This window comes from Apostichopus japonicus, chromosome 5 (genome assembly GCF_037975245.1).
Source record: "Apostichopus japonicus isolate 1M-3 chromosome 5, ASM3797524v1, whole genome shotgun sequence".
In the NCBI taxonomy this organism is placed as follows: Eukaryota; Metazoa; Echinodermata; class Holothuroidea; order Aspidochirotida; family Stichopodidae; genus Apostichopus; species Apostichopus japonicus.
The window spans coordinates 6,168,109-6,184,714 of record NC_092565.1 but is presented as its reverse complement, the minus strand read 5'-3'; the positions used below and the strand labels follow the sequence as shown (position 1 = coordinate 6,184,714).

Sequence of the window (16,606 nt, the reverse complement as noted above, 5' to 3'; positions counted from 1 at the left end):
ATTGTTTCCTCGGTCTAGTTAAGGTTGTTTGAATGGAAACTATTTTACTGGATAAACCATTCCTTAATCCAGGAATTTGATCACCGTGGTCTGTAATGATGATCATATGGCAGAGGCTAATTTAGGAAACCTTTTTTTGAATGCAATATTGTTTTTGTTGTTGCCAGTCTGGATATTTCTATATAACTTCATTTTGTCTTGATATTTCATTGGAAAACAACAATAGTCACCTTTAACAATGGGAAATATTCCCCATAGCTACAATTGTAGTGCTTGAAAGCTACTGTAAGTATATTAACTGAATATGCACCTCCTTCAGCTACTGTATATGTGTCTTTGCTTAGCATTATCTCCCCCCCCCACACCCCCCTTTCCTCTTCTTCTCTTTCTTTTTGTATTATCAGTTACTTTTGGATATGATTGAACTTCAATACACTAAACTTATAGCATCAACTTGTGATGCCCTTTAAAACCTACATAACATCATATGCCAAAACATTTATCCCACACCATCACAGCCATTGATTTTATCCTTGAGAGTTGACTATACTTTGTTTGTATTACTACATTGTCTTGCTATCATATATGTTTGTCAAAGACATCTTGATAACTTGTCGCTCGGTTTTAACAGCAGTTCTGTACGAAACGAATCAGAAGGAAAGAAATAAGTAGTGGTCTGAGAAACCCTGATTCACCTAAGAAATAAGACAAGCGAGGAGGACAAGAGAGGGGACAAAAAAAAATTAAAAAACAAGGACATAAAATTCTCTCGAGATCCAGTGATCCATGCAGGATCGACTACTTACTGTCGTTTGCCGTCCGGTACCATCCGCTAAATTTACGGTGTGGTGAGTGTTGTGCCTACGTGACTGCAGAACATCTCTCAGGGACACCGTAGCGTTCCCTAGTAATCTGCCGGAAGAAATGCAAACAGATTTATCGTTTAATTAGGAAAGACAGTAAAAACGATCCAGTTGAAAGGGCATTCGTAGGATCACTTTGCAATTAAAAACATTCACTTTGATAAATACCAAGAAAGAGGAAACAAACTTTTACCGAGGAGAAACATCCATCTTTGCAAACTTTGGAGGCCATTTTTGTCAATGACCCAGAACACTGATGCAGACAATGTATGATGTTGTCATTGACAACACAATGCATATTACTAATGTAATATGCATTGTGGATCCACAACATTAGTTTACAGAAAATATCTCAAAAAAATAGTTTTTGGTTGTAAATCTAATAAATTCCATAATGAACTTTTGAGATGTTTTTGCAACACAAAATTTTAAATTATACCTGCCTGAGCTATGTTTCACTGGCAGGGTCAAATCTGAAGACTTGCCGGAGGGTGTCTGAGACGACTTAAATTCTAGTTGGATGATAGAGACTACCGAAGCACTCAGTAAATACCCCCATTCTATTCTACAATTTCATTTCGGACAACTGGTTTTGCTGTTCTGACGATTTTGACACGGTATCCAGGTTGTCCCAAGTGTTGAAGAAAACCAGCAAACATTCCTACAGAGTTATAAGTCATTCCCTGTATACATCTTTGCACTTGTATAGCAATGTGCACATTTTTGCAGAGAATGTTACTATGGGAAACCCAGGTAAATTTTTCCCTTGTACTCTGTTAATGTTGCAGGTACTAAAAAATATGTTATAACAAAAATGTTGCCAAATATTAAAACAACTCCACATTTGTTAGAAAGTTTCAGACAAAGGCTTCTGTCCAAATTGAATGGGACCATCTCCATGCATCTCCATCAGAAGGATAGATATATATTAGTATTTTCTCTACGATCAGTATATAGGCTGCTGCAATTACCCTATCAAAGTTTACCAATTGATCACTATTGTTTATGGACTGTTATTTACTGTACTGCCATTAATAGGTTTAACAGAAGACCCCCTGTAGGTTTTGTGTTAATGCTCTACTTATGACAACACTAGGGTAGATCTGGTAAAGCTCTGTACCATGAAAATATACATGGCAGACTGTTTAATATGGGCATATGAATAGTACTACTATATATAATCAAAAAATTGTGTTCCCATGACAACAGATGAGAATAAGGCTATCAGCAAAACAAATGCTACAAACTTAACTATAATCACTGTTTATGCATCATTTTTTGGCCTGATACTGCATATGAAATATGATGTTAGCAAAAGTATAGAAGAAATGTTTTATTAAATGTGTAAGTATAGAGGATGTGAAAGTTACCGTTTAACTCGGCTACACAACTGCATGAAGACTTGTGCATGGTACAGGGAGAGAAATTGCTTTAATTGTCATATTTGATTTAATCACAGAGTATTGCTTATTTCCGACATTATCGTTCATCAAGAATTTATATCAGATTGGCCTAGCTCTTTTCTGTGTATAAGCTTTCAGGTTAAGTTGTCTCCTTCTCAACAAATAAAAACTTTTCACCTAGATCAATCTCAATTCTGTTATTCATTTCTATTTCGATACAACTGTAAACATGAAATTGAAGAGAAAATAGGTAATTCTAAAGTTTGACTGCTATTGAGAGGCAGGAAAACAGCATGAATGAAACTATTTTACCTGTTACGACCAACGAGCTCCCAATCTCTAACATCAATCTCCAAGACATCAGTTGGACCAAGAGGTTTGTTAGCCAGGTCCCATTCCAAACTCTGAAAAGAATAAACCGGAAAAATTTGTTTTCCACATCGATACACACTCGTTTTGCTGAATAGAACAATAGATAATCATTATACGAGTTAATATTGATACAATGTCTTTCATTGAATACTACTGCTATCAAGCCAAGGTTGAATTTCTAAACCAATTTCAGCTTTTGAGAAATGCTCCTTTGGACATCAGAGGCTCGAGCGTCTATGAAAGGATCTGGAATATTTTAGCACACACAGACGGTGCAAAATGCTCAGAATCTACAAATAGCTCCATAGGAAAAGACAAATGTTTTCTATGGCCTCAAAATAAAATGTTTACAGTGATTTTCAGGGATATCATGAGCACTAGATTGTCAAGTAATAAAAGCAGACCACAATTTATGATCCAACTTCATAGACCAGAGTACAGTTGAAGGTTTTGGCCAATCAACATAAGGTTACATTCAATCAACTTCAATCAACAATTTCTCAAGATGTGGGTAAGATATTGAGATGAGGTTTTCTGCTATTGTAATGTGGAATGTTTATTTTCTTTTCAATATAAGTCTGACATTTTGTTACCTGATAATCCTTTTAATTGGTGACAATCGATACATAACTATATATCTTTGCTAGAATGCCAGTTTGTAGCCACAGTAAAGTACCTTGCATACTGTGTAACAAGAGATGACACCCCAGCTTCATCTCGTACAACCCAGAAAAGCAGCAGAATTTTAAGAAAAACTTAGTTTTAATTAAAGCGTTTAGACAGGTGTACGTTCAAATGCTCCTTTAAGGCAAAACTGATTAAAGTGCCTGTACATTCTCAGGTCAGAACTGGAAAAAATAATAATAATAGTATTTTGTCCTATATTTTCTATTTGGTATAAGGCTGTTGTGATAATTATCATCATAGCCGCAGTAAGACCTAAATTACCGGAACCATTATCAATAAACCTTGTTGCAAGATCTCCAAATAAGTGAAAAACAATTTTGTCAGAATTGAAGATATGCAAATACCACATTCATACACTATAAGTGCATTTCATTCACTGCAACATATGTAAAAAATAGGTTGCACTATTACACAAGGCAAGGTTGGGACTATCCACAAAATAAGAAGGAAAGTTAATTGTCCTGGGAAAGCACATCTAAGCTGATTGTGCAACTGCCTTTAGGTTAAATACCTGAACTGCTAGATTTCTGGACAATTTGTACTATGTAATCACAAAAGCTTATGCTTTCAAAGTCTTGTTTATAATTAAAGCAATTTCTATTCTTTTCTTCTTCTTCTTGGGGGACACAAAATGACTGGAAGCCTATGATAATGTTCGCATGAAAGGGGTCTACTCATATAAAAGTGGTCTACTCGCACAAGCTATGCTATTCTTAGACCTCTTCTGCTTCCTGTTCTGAAACTTAAGCTTTTGTTTCAATTTCTAAGCTTGCTCTTTGTTTTTATCAATTGAATTGTAATCTTTCTAATTCGTTTTTGTTTCTCTGTTTATGAAAGATGGCTTAAACTACCCCACCAAACTACTTTTTCTTTTCGTCAGATAGCTAAGAACATCTTAAGTTACAGGTAAACCTCTGGACAGACGTTGCCATATTGTAATCGATTGGTTTAATACAAAACAAGTTGACACCTGATTGCACTTTTTTTGAGCAAGAACTATGTCAGTACAGTAGCCTATTCTTCTGCAATATAGGGTTTGTCTGGAAAGAAGGAACTCTTGTTGCATGGCTAATGACTGAATCAGTGGAAAGTGCAATATGGTTAAATCACTTTAGAAACAGAGGGAACCATACACATTGTATGTATGTATGAATGTATGTATTTTAGATACTCCTGCAAGCAGGAACTCGCAAAGAAGCCATCATTGGCTTATCAAAGCCGCAAGCTGACCAAAGTCAGTCTCTCAGATTCATATTTAAGGTCCATGATTATGAATTGTCAACAACTCTGTAACTGAACGACATACATTAATCTTGGAGTGACTCGAACTCGGGACCCTTATGATTGAAAGGCACCGGCGTTAACCACTGAGCTAACACTCCTTGACAGCACCTTGTGATCTAATCAGTCACCAGATTCACATAGTATCATACAATATTAATATTGTATAATAATAACCCAATATAAAACATCCACGTTAATATTGTTACATATAGTAATATATGGTACAATGATAAATTATGATAACAATTATATTGTTCATTTTGTTTTAATATTACAGTACAATAGTATCGTATACCAGCATGTGAATTGGCTGAATCAGTAATGCTTTCACCAGATTACTGAGCTTACCTAAAATCTGATCTCAAATATAGACCAGACAAAGGGAAGCTAGAAGGATTCTAATTAATCATAACTTTTGAAGCATTGTAATCGATAGATATATTATTTTTTCCACATCATTTATTAGTATATTACTTGCTACTAACTGCATCGTTAGTCATGTGATACTGTTAAATAATCCCGCTCTTCCAACAAGTAAATCTAGGTTTAACGACCGTCATGAATCAGCTATTATGATCCAGTCCGCAGTACTGACAGGTTTGGCCAAGGTCAGTTGGTAACGTTCGTTGTTACTACTCGTACTATGTTAGTGAGGCCTAGTCTAGCTTAGGTCTAGTGTAGCTCAACTTAAGTTGGACCTATACTACTGGCTTATGATAAAGTTGCCTAACGTAAGTGACATTCCAAGTAGAGACACGATCCAAAGGCTGTGTTAATTCTGGTTTACGCTTGTAAACGTGACATCGCTAAACACAAGTTGAGTCGGAATTGCGAAGTGGACATTGCATTTGCTGACTATGATACGAATGAGGAGTCCATTGGCATTCAGTAGTAGTGTTACAGCCAATTATATGATGCCTAGGCCTTGCATGCACATTACAGAATGATGATCGGACCTTCCGTTCATCAGCTGAACAGCAGGTTACCCTGTTTTTCTATGGAGCGCAAAAAGGGAACATATTGTATAGTTGGGCTCGAACAAGGAAAACGATACCAACTATAAAACTACATCTGTATCATCTCTTAAAAGACTTAAAGTTATATACTCACAGCATTCCAGACCGGGTTTAGCTCATTTTTTATTACTTCGGTAGATTTAAATTGCCCTGGAAGAAAGAAATCAAGAAAAAATAACGTAAGAAAAGACATGATCTTAAAATATGCACGAACTTAGGTCAACGCCGGTGAATGAGCTGACATATAATGAATGGATACTGTGAACTAAGAACCCCATGCCTTAATCATCGATATCCAGATATAGTGCAATGGAAATGACAGTAAACTTTGCAAGGTAGATATTTCGCCCATGGCGACAGTATAATCAACGTTTCCGAGGAAACCATTAGGAATCGACCGGCGATAGACTGGACAAACAACGTTCCCGGGGAATGGTGCCCTGCCCGCAACTCAACACTTTACAAAACCCTTTAATTACCCATCGCCTCCCTTCGCGGATTTTGTAGTCACGGTCAACTCATGCATGGACGGTCACATCAATCTTCTGAAATTTGCCCTCCTGTGCCCATAATTAAAATACAAAATTTGTATGAAGACGAATTGATTTAAAGTGACATTAACACGGTTTACATTTAAAAGTATAGTCCTATCCAAGGGAAATGCATTTCCATGAACAAAGTAACACCGATTTTCTTCGCACATATCCTTAAAAAAACAATTGGACCACTGCATATATATTTTGCGAACACGCACGTGGATAAATTCATGGATTCCAATTATGCATATGTTTCATTGGGATATTTCTACCTACACCAACCCGCTAAATCAAATTTTGACGCAGTAGCATAAAATCGTCGGTCAAGGTGCCTGCTACAGGCCCCAGAAGGGAAAGTCGTTGTTTTTCTTATTTCCGTTATATATCCGAGACCTGAATTTTGAATCTCAAAAGCAGCATCAGCACAAAAGCATTATGTTATCACAATGTACAACAAATGAGTAAAACTGACGGATTTTGTTCAATAATTTCGCTTAACTAATGTTTAACTATATCTCAAAAAAAAATGGGGGTCGCGGCCTTAAAATATTTCACCAGACGAGGGATCTATTACCTATATGATAAGAATTTAATATCTATAAACCTCGTGATTTAATTGTCCTTAAGTGGTTGTTTACTGAGAAATTACCAGTAAATTGCACCATCATGATTACACATGAGTGGATAATTCAAAAGGTTCAAACGGAAGAGTAATCCACTTGCTTTCCCATCCACTTACGGTAGTTAATAATACAATCGTCACGTAGGTCTAATGTGAAATAAAATGTCTTCATTCTTGCCGAAAATGTGCCATTATAGCTGGTTACTATATAGTTTAATTGACCCATTAAAAACAAGAATGGCTCCCCACACTACTAGGCTTATATGCAAATTAGGTTCATCGCATATATAGTTCCTGTGGTATTGATAAGAAGATGAAATTAAAACGTATGCTTATTATGAAATCGCGAAGCTCTAAATATGTTTATTTTCTTCTTCCCCCATTTTTTTTTTGTTGTGGACTTGACAGAAATTGTTTTCATCCGTTTTGGTGGCAATGTAGTAATTTTTGAATTTAATTGACAACTAGAAACTTCTTTCTTTGTTCGTTCCCTCTCGTTCCCTTACTCCCCCCCCCCCACCCCTCCCCCACCCAGATTTAATAACTTTCTGCAGCCCCTGGTGATACCAAGTTATCAGGAAGCGTCATTATGAAAATGTTTTAATGCCCCATTTGTTCAACTATTTCCATTTAATTTTAAAACAATTTACGAAACAAATGGGTATATAAGGACTTTCATTAATACCAAATAACTGAACATTTACTATCTTGTTTATTTCCGGTTTTATGGCTACTCTAGAAATTTCTTCATAATTCCACGGTTTCAACACAAATAGTCTAGTACGCACTAACGTTAATTGCCAATTGATCCTTGTTATATATATATAAGTTCTTCATTTCAATAGTAAGTTGCATCAAAGTGATGAACTATTTACACCCTTCTTCAGATCCAGTATGTTCCTTATTTCACATTTATTAGTCAAAAGGAGGGCTTTACATAATTTAAATTTGGCATCAAATGATTAGACTAACGGACACTGCGGTGTTATTAACCAAAGGAAATCGTTTTCGCTTTGATTGAAATCATTTTACCGTGTTGGTTATACAGTATTAGTAGTCTTAAATTTATTCAACTTTCCAAGCATATCTAACCACTCTATTCAAAATTGGTAAATCAGCGTTAAGAAACTTGACCCGAATCGTGCTTATATGAAAGCACGCAGTGGCTCGATAAGTTTACCCAAAGTAGAAATTACGTCATATACGATTGTTGCGGGTAGGTATACGTGTGTGTATGCATGTGTGTGTGGACGAGGGAGTGGCATGTTTGTGTGCCACTGTAAACGAAGAGGTGGGGCGGTGGCTATGCAAGGGAAAGGGGAAGGGGAGGGGAAAGGAAAGGAAAGGAAAAAAATGACATTTCATTGAATAAACAATCCCTTTCGATGCATATATAGTTACAAATGACGAAATTATCTTCTAATATAAATATACAAATGAAGGTATACCAATCGATTGGATGCACTGGCGGATCCAGGGCCATTGTTTGGGAGGGGCCAAAGTGGCATTAGAGTGATATGGGGAGGGGTCTAAGGGGAGGGGGTGACCCCCTCCCCTTAGACCCCTCCCCTTTGGAAAATTTTCTATTTCTGAATGCCCTCAGATGCAATTTGGTGCGACAAAAGTGTACAATGGTGATGTTAATTTACTTCTAAAAAAAATGTTTCCCAGGTGTAATTTTCTAAAATATTTATAAAACAAAGTTGAGATCATCTTTCTCAAGAAATTTGATTTCTCATAAGTTATAAATTTCTTACAACCAGCCTGTAACTGCAAAATGGTGTTAAACTGTAAATCCTCATGCTCATACATTTACATAGCTCCCAACTCTTGAGAAGGCAAATGCTGGTCCATGCCACGAATCGCCGTCCTGGGGGGGGGTATAAGGGGAGGGGGTGTCCCCCTCCCCTTTTGAAGTTTTTTTGGAATCCTGGTGATGCCTACATGTAAAATGGTGGCACTTAGAAAGGCTTTTGTCACCCAACATTTTCTGAGAAATATGCATTTTTTTTGTGTGTAACATCAATAAATTGAATAGTATACAAATAATGATTGGTTATGAGTGCAATAGTGCAAATATTTCATGAGTTGAAAGATGGAATGTTCCATTCAACGAGGCGCAGCCGAGTTGAATGGAACAAATTACCATTCATTATTTGTTTTATACAACACCTTCAAATTTGGATATAATTGGATGTAAAATGCACTCATGCAACAGATTGTTTTGAACAGACAGGTTTCTCTGCTCTCTTACCATTGAAAAAAGTGCTACCAAAAAAGTATAACGCATGGTTCTATCATCATAGCGTGCAATAGAGCGGATTTTGCATGCAATCGACGAGCAATTGACCAATCAAATCGTCCCCGTTCTGGCGTAGTGACGAATGTTCAAAATGTGAGTTTTGAGAAAACGCGCTCTAAAGATTTTCATATTTTGACTTTAGTATAGCGTAACTAAAAGAGGACTTTTTTTACCGAAAGTTGTCAATATTTTAAATATAACAAATAGAACTTTGAGTTCTCATGTTTGTTGCTGAAATTTCTTACATAGTAGTAATTTTAGTGTAAACATTTTCGTCGTTATGTCATGTCATTTTCAGTTAATTTTAGACATTCGCCACACATTGATCACTGTGCTAGAACTAAATTTTGAGGTTTCGTCCTGTCACAGACTTGTATTCGTCACTTTTGTGTGTAGTAGCCATAGGGTACACCGTGAATGTTCACTGTCACATGGGGAGAGGAAGGGGGGGGGTTAGGTGGAATAACCTTACGATAGAAGAAAATAATCGAAGGGGTGGTACATTGGTCTTATTAATTTTAAAAAGAATGTCCACGGTTTACTTTAATGTATAAAATAGACAAGGAATGGGTTATACGCAGGTATCAACATACGTGTTTAGTATGTTTTTCTTGAGTGACATGGATGGAGTCGGATATGACGAGGGGAGGTGGTATATAGGGCAAGGAGAGCCGGCTGTTGAAATGGTGGTATATTGGTCTTATTAATTTATAAAGAACGCCCACGTTTTGTTGCAATGTATAAAATAGACAAGGAATTTGTATGGGTTATGGGCGGATGTAAGTGTTTTAGTATGTGTTTCTTGGGTGAAATGTAGGGTGTCGGATAGAGAGATGTTGAGGTAGGGAGGGCAAGGAGAGCCGGCTGCTGAAAGGGTTATACAGTATATTGGTCCTATTTATTTTAAAGAACCCCCACCATTTTCTATAATGTATAAAATAGACAAGGTATATGATGAAATGTGAACACATGCAGTTGCAAAAATAATAGTTCCAGTGGCGTAATCTGTTAAGTCGGAACTCTTATAAAGCACACAGACTACGGAAAATTGTGTGCAAGTCTTCATTTTCAAGTTAGTGTATTACGTGAAATGTCTCTGACGATAGTTTCTAAGTATCCTTCAAACGCTTTGGGAAGCTATTCCACTATACTATCCCCTTAAACGGAATGTGAAATTTTATTACGCTCACAGGCACATTCATAATAACCAACCCAACAACTGTGCAATTGTTCAAGTGTTTCCAAGTTGTACTATAGTATGTTGTTCCTTCTTTTTATTTCCTTCCAGTATACATATAAAAAATTTCTTACGCTCACAGGCACATTCATAATATCCAACCCAACCTCGTGTGAATCCTCAGATTTAAAGAAGGAAATAACTGTGCCATTGTTCAAGTGTTTCCAAGATGTACTGTAGTATGTTGTTCCTTCTTTTTATTTCCTTCCAGTATACATATAAAAATTATAGAGAGGAGTCATATAACACCTCAACAAGAAGAATAACTCATATAAAAGTTTTTTTTTAAGATGATAGGATACCAAACAGTCCAAGAATAACTAATATAAAAAGGGAGAAAATGTCAAGATGATAGGATATCATATAAAATACATCTACTAATACAAAAGTTATTACATAAAACGATATAACAAACAAACTATAACAAACATTCTAAGTGCTCGAATGGAATGTATAAAGCAGCACGGTAAATAAATGAGTTGCTGTAAACTTACGTTTGGTATTTTGTGTGGATTTCTTAGATTTCTGCTCGATTTGTGCAGGAGAGTTTTCAGTACAGTATACAAAGGGTTAATGCTTTGCAAGAAAAGGTCAAACTGTCGTCACTGTATACTCCCAGTACTCAGTTTTGGAGGTTCTAGCCACATCAGATCCCTCAATAATAATAATAATACGTTGCGACCTTGATAGAATGAGACCTTCATGTTTTATGGTTTATTTTCAAAAACAAATTTCCCTTATTTTTTTTTTGGGGGGGGGGGGGAGTTACGCAATAAAGTCTTGCGGTCACATGTTGGAACTATGTCATTTACAGAACACTGAAAATTTCATTGGTCAGTTTCAACAGAGCTCTTATGAATTGTACATGATACAGCAGTATCATCGCCATATTTTGTTATAGAAATGTGTGAGTTTGACCTAATTTCATCAGTACATATAGTAAATAATATAGCATTTAATGGACCCCCCCCCCTCCCACTCCAAGGCACACCAACCTTTATTTCCAATATTTCCGATAACCCTTTATCCAACCTTACTTGTCTGGGCCATCCTTGAAGAAATTGTGTCAGCCAATGAATAAGCCATGTTTCTTTGATAAATCGTAAAAGATCCTTCATTAATTGAAGCATTTGGCAAGACAGTATTAAAGGTTGCTATACAGATTTTCTAGTAATTCGGTCTAAACCCCCCCCCCCCCCCTCCTCGTCCTTTGTAGCAAAGTAACTACTTAAGTATAAACTATGCTAGTACCTTCCAAAGTTTCATGTAAAAGTATGTGACCTTCAATTATGTAACTATAGGTATTACTTAGCTAGAAAACGGTAGTTTTAAGTTAGGCTAGAGTAATGCTCGTGATGAGCAAAGCCGCCAACAGCTAAGAGAAACCGAACTTCTTTAGGGAGATGTTACATTTGTAACGATTTGACGATTTGTATCTCGGCAAAACGTCAATTTTCAGATTGTTCTCATTTTGACGAGTTGTCGTATCTCAACAAAACGTCAATTTTCAGATCTTTTTCATTTTGGCGACTTGTTATATTTCGGCTAAACGTTAACATTCAGATTTTATTCATTTTGACGACTTGTTGTATCTCAGCAAAACGTCAATTTTCAATATTTTGTCATTTTGACGACATGCTGTATCTCGGCAAAACATCAATTTTCAGATTTTTGTCAGTTTGACGACTTGTTTGTTGTATCTCGGCAAAACGTTGAGATTCAAATTTTTGTCATTTTGACGACTTGTTGTATCTCGGCAAAACGTCAATTTTCAAAATTTTGTCATTTTGACGACTTGTTGCATCTCGGCAAATTTAATAATTTTGTCGTTTTGACGAGTTGTTAAACTCGGCAAAACGTCTTTTTCCGAATTTTGTCATTTTGACGAGTTTGTTTCTCTTTCATCACCATGTCCCTTCTACGCTTCCGTAGTATATGAATACTGTATTAATCAATTAAATGACGAGGTGAACTAATAAAGATATTACCTTCCCATAATCCTGGGTGTTTTCAAATGGCAGTTAGTTGGTTCTCAAGTCAGTATGGCATGGTTGTTATGTTCGGCTTGTTCCAAAGGGTAATATTCGTCGATATGCAAAAATGCATGGACCTTAGACAAATAGTGTTACTGAGTGGTTGTAATGATGACTAAAGTATTCGTCAGTATGTAAAAACGAGAGTGGGTCTTAGGTGGACATTCGTCAAAAATGAGTCAGAAAAAACGAAAAAAATAGACAGTTTTAAAACTTCTAACCCGGCTCAACCGATTCTTCACCCTCGAAGTAGCTAAGAACAATATTTAACTCAATTTCGCCAAAAGTGCACGTTCGCCACTACGCGAAAACGGGGACGAAATGGCCGGAATATAATAAGGTGTTGTATAATAGGTGATAATTCATTCTTTACCGTGGCATGAAAATGTTCGCTGCTCGCCCCAATGAAAAGAAATATAGGCTAATATGAGGTTCAAATGATGCTGTAAAGGAGGTTTTATACTCTATTATGCTAAATGCTAAAGAAATGATGGTTGCTAAGTCAAGATTTGATGCAAATTTTTTTATGTATACTTGACAATTACAATGCGGTTTTTTCGGACGCTTGTGAGGGTCAGCGGGTTTGGGTGTTAGAATGCGGGTCTAATTCCCGCGAATTGCGGGTCAGTTGGGAGCTCTGCATTTAATTTTAAACCAGAAAACGAAAAGGTTTAGACTAGTCTACCACTGCTATTCCTCTCGATTTTTTTAATTTCCAATCATATGATTTAGCGGATGTTCGGAAACACTTTTTGGCTCACCTTTGGGGGGGGGGGCCATGGCCCCCCTTGGCCCCCCCTTGGATCCGCCAGTGATTGGATGACGTGCAGTTCGTAGCAAAATAACACAATATGCAATACTTAGATAGTACAATATATAATACCATTATATTTATAAAACACGACAATTTGCAGTTCACTATCAATTACATGGGTTTTGTCTATATACATAAATATATATCTAATTTATGTCCATGGTTTTTGCTATATACACATAGTCACATAGACCATGGCGTAATCCTTAATTATAGGCATGTTTGTGTACTAGTCAATATAATGGATAGTTTTACTACGTTTTGCTGTAAAACCATGGTAACATATTGTGTAATAACAAACTCGGATTCTTGGAATAACACGAACAATCACTTTAATTAATAATCATTTGAACAAAGTATACTTCACCTGCATAGCAAATACGCGGTAAAGGTTTTTCATCTTTTACCGGCGGTGGTAATTTTGTAAAGATGCTTCATATATTGTATAAAAAAAAGTTAATGTAGGTAATATTAACTGTTTGCTCATGCAGCTCCATAATGAGTCCACTCTACTGATTTCAAAATTATTGACTTTATATGCAACTATGCATATCTTCACCGCATGTGTAATCAAACGGAACAAATGCGACATAAGGCTATAGCTCGTTTAATTAAACATGTACATTTTGGCTGAGGAATAGAAGATAATGTTTCATGCAAACTATGTGCGTTATATGCTCAAAGCATAAGTGTTAGGACGGGGGTGGGGAAGGGGGTGGGGCATTTAGGCTCGGGAAAGTATCACGAGGGTCTGGGAAAACGTGGAATAAAGAAAAGTGTATTTTCATACCATAGAAAAGGCAAAAAGAAGGGTTTAAAATGGGGGGGGGGGGAGGGGGTGATCGGTGACTTAATTATCGGTCCCAGGTGCCCAACCAAGTTGCTCTAAACACCCATCGCCTTCAGTATATATATTCTCAGGTTCATATACACATGACCGTCAAAATTAACTACAGCACACGAAAAGAGAAAGCTAGACATTTTGCGAAACTATGGCGGTATTTTACTAGTGACTTTAAGCCTTGAATTTTACCCCAAATAATAATTAATGAGGGTTAAATAAGAATAAATCAAAATGACTCGTTCCAGCAAATGTTATTACAATTGCTGCCATGTCGAAAGGGTCAGTAAGAGAAGGTTAAAATCTTAGCTACTATAGTTGACCATTTTTGGCTTTGTAGAACATTTCTACTTTTTGTGGTTGTGGTAGTAATGGACGGGGGGGGGGGGTGGGGGCGTACTGTTGACATTGACATAGACAGGAGTTTGTCCATGAGGAGAAGGTCTGGTTGCAGCCTAGTGCTATAAGCGGCATTAATTAAGCACATTTAATTGTTTCATTTTATAATATACGTCAGAACATCACAATAAAACTACACAATAAAACTACAGTTTTTCAGTTTATCCTTGTCTCTAAGGTTGTGGCATGAGCTGGTATACATACCAAATTGCTGAAAGTTTGTTTGACATCTATGACGACACAAACACACGTTGATATGCAACAGTCATCAAGGTCAATGTTAATTAAGTATATATGAAACATCTAAAAATAGCTGACTTGCATATGTATATTTATATATACATTTTGATGTTTGTCTCCATTAATGAAAATCCCTAACGTTAATTGGTATGCACATGTACATAGTCTACCACGCATTTCGTTTTCATTTATATTAAAGCCAATTAAAATTTGATCGAATGTCAGTATTTGATGTACATGATTATATATTCCGTGCTTTGGAGATCAATATTGATTTTTAGAAAACGTATACATATCGCCTTATTTGGTATATTTCCTGTTATTGCTTTAATATTTCTACCAACCAGATTCTACTTATTGATATTGTAATGAGCTTTCAGATTATTATCATTATTATCATAAAATGATTGTTTGGAAATAACAGATTGGATTGGAATTCTTCTTATGCCTAATTTTCTCTTTTTAAACTTACATATAACTTATTACAATAATTGCTGTTCTTTCATTTGCTGTCTTTCGTTGTGATAATTGTTATAATATTTCCACGATTAAGTTGTATTTAACATGTGTAAAAGTAAGTTGGCCTGACGTTTCGATCCTAGCAAAATCTTCTTCAAAGGCTAAAAAGTATTTAACATGATTGAAAACTGATTGGATTTTAGAATGAATGACGTCACGTCAGGTAATAGATGGGTAAGGCCAAAGATATGTATAAAACAATGAACACATGATACTTTGGCACATTTGCGATCAAAGAGTTTCAGTTTCTAAGAAAATGTGTCTGATAAGGCATACTTTTCAGTATTATAAGGTATAGTCTATGAATCGCGTCACTATTTTCAACTTGGTCGGATGATCTAATTTCGCACAGTAATGTGTTAATTATTTTGAGAAAATAGTGAAAACTGCCGCAAAATTGCAAAGATGCGCACAACAGAAAATGTTAGTGTTTTCAGCATTTTTTGTGATAAATTAACTCCGTCAACCTCGACATTTTTCAGTGCATACAGAATTGAAACTTTTAGTTCCACATGAAACCAACACATATATATAAACCGATTTCAAGATCATAAATGACAAGTGATAAACATGGTTTATATATATATATATATATATATATATATATATATATATATATATATATATATATATATATATATATATATATGTATATATATATATGTATATGTATATATATATTTATATATATATATATATATATATATATATATGTATATATATATATATAAATATATATATATTTATACTATGATTTATTGGATAGCCTCACACTGTATGCATACTATGAATATAGCATACTATACATTGTGGATAATATATGACATGTCGATCACATCGATCGATCACATGTCGATATTATACTATTGTATGGCATATGTATAGGTTAGTCTACTATATAGTATAGCATATACTGTGACTTATAGAAAACCATATCCTTGCATAAGTAGACTTATATAAAAAGAACATATCGATAATGTGTCTGATATAATGCTATAGTAGCATCTGGATACTATGATTTATACGATGCTATAATATCATATGATAACTATATGAACTATCGGATACAATTTCAGCAAAGGCATATGGAAAACCATCGTCTTCACTCTACATTGGCTATGTTACTCTATCTGTGAGTTTGTTCAACACCAAGTTGCCAAACTAACGAAAGTACTGTCTTAAAGTGGAGATTGTAAGTATCTATAGGCCAAAACCGATGATACCTTCCCAAATCTGTTCCATCCATTGAATGTTAACGAGCGAGTTAATGTAATTAAATTGACTACTTTCTCTACAATCCGTCTAGCAAAAATTTTTAATTACATGTAAAACCAACTTGAACTATTATGTATGTTATTATTTCAAATATAAATTAGCCTACTATAACGAACTATCAAGTTACACAGAAGTTGATCAAAATCAACAAGAAAGTAGTTTT

The 16,606-nt window shown here is 35.6% G+C and overlaps 1 protein-coding gene across 5 annotated transcripts in view; it reads right to left on the bottom strand.

Annotated features, from left to right (window-relative positions):
* The window catches only part of LOC139967415 (dysferlin-like), a 107,579-nt gene that overhangs the window by 89,981 nt on the left and 992 nt on the right, over positions 1-16,606 (bottom strand). For all 5 annotated transcript variants that reach the window (XM_071971165.1, XM_071971166.1, XM_071971164.1 and 2 more), the window contains exons 2-4: positions 5,720-5,775; positions 2,579-2,670; positions 807-912 (exon numbers count right to left, since the gene is read on the bottom strand). In XM_071971165.1, the coding sequence (XP_071827266.1) occupies positions 807-912; positions 2,579-2,670; positions 5,720-5,775 (254 nt within the window). The remainder of the gene's footprint in view (positions 1-806; positions 913-2,578; positions 2,671-5,719; positions 5,776-16,606) is intronic.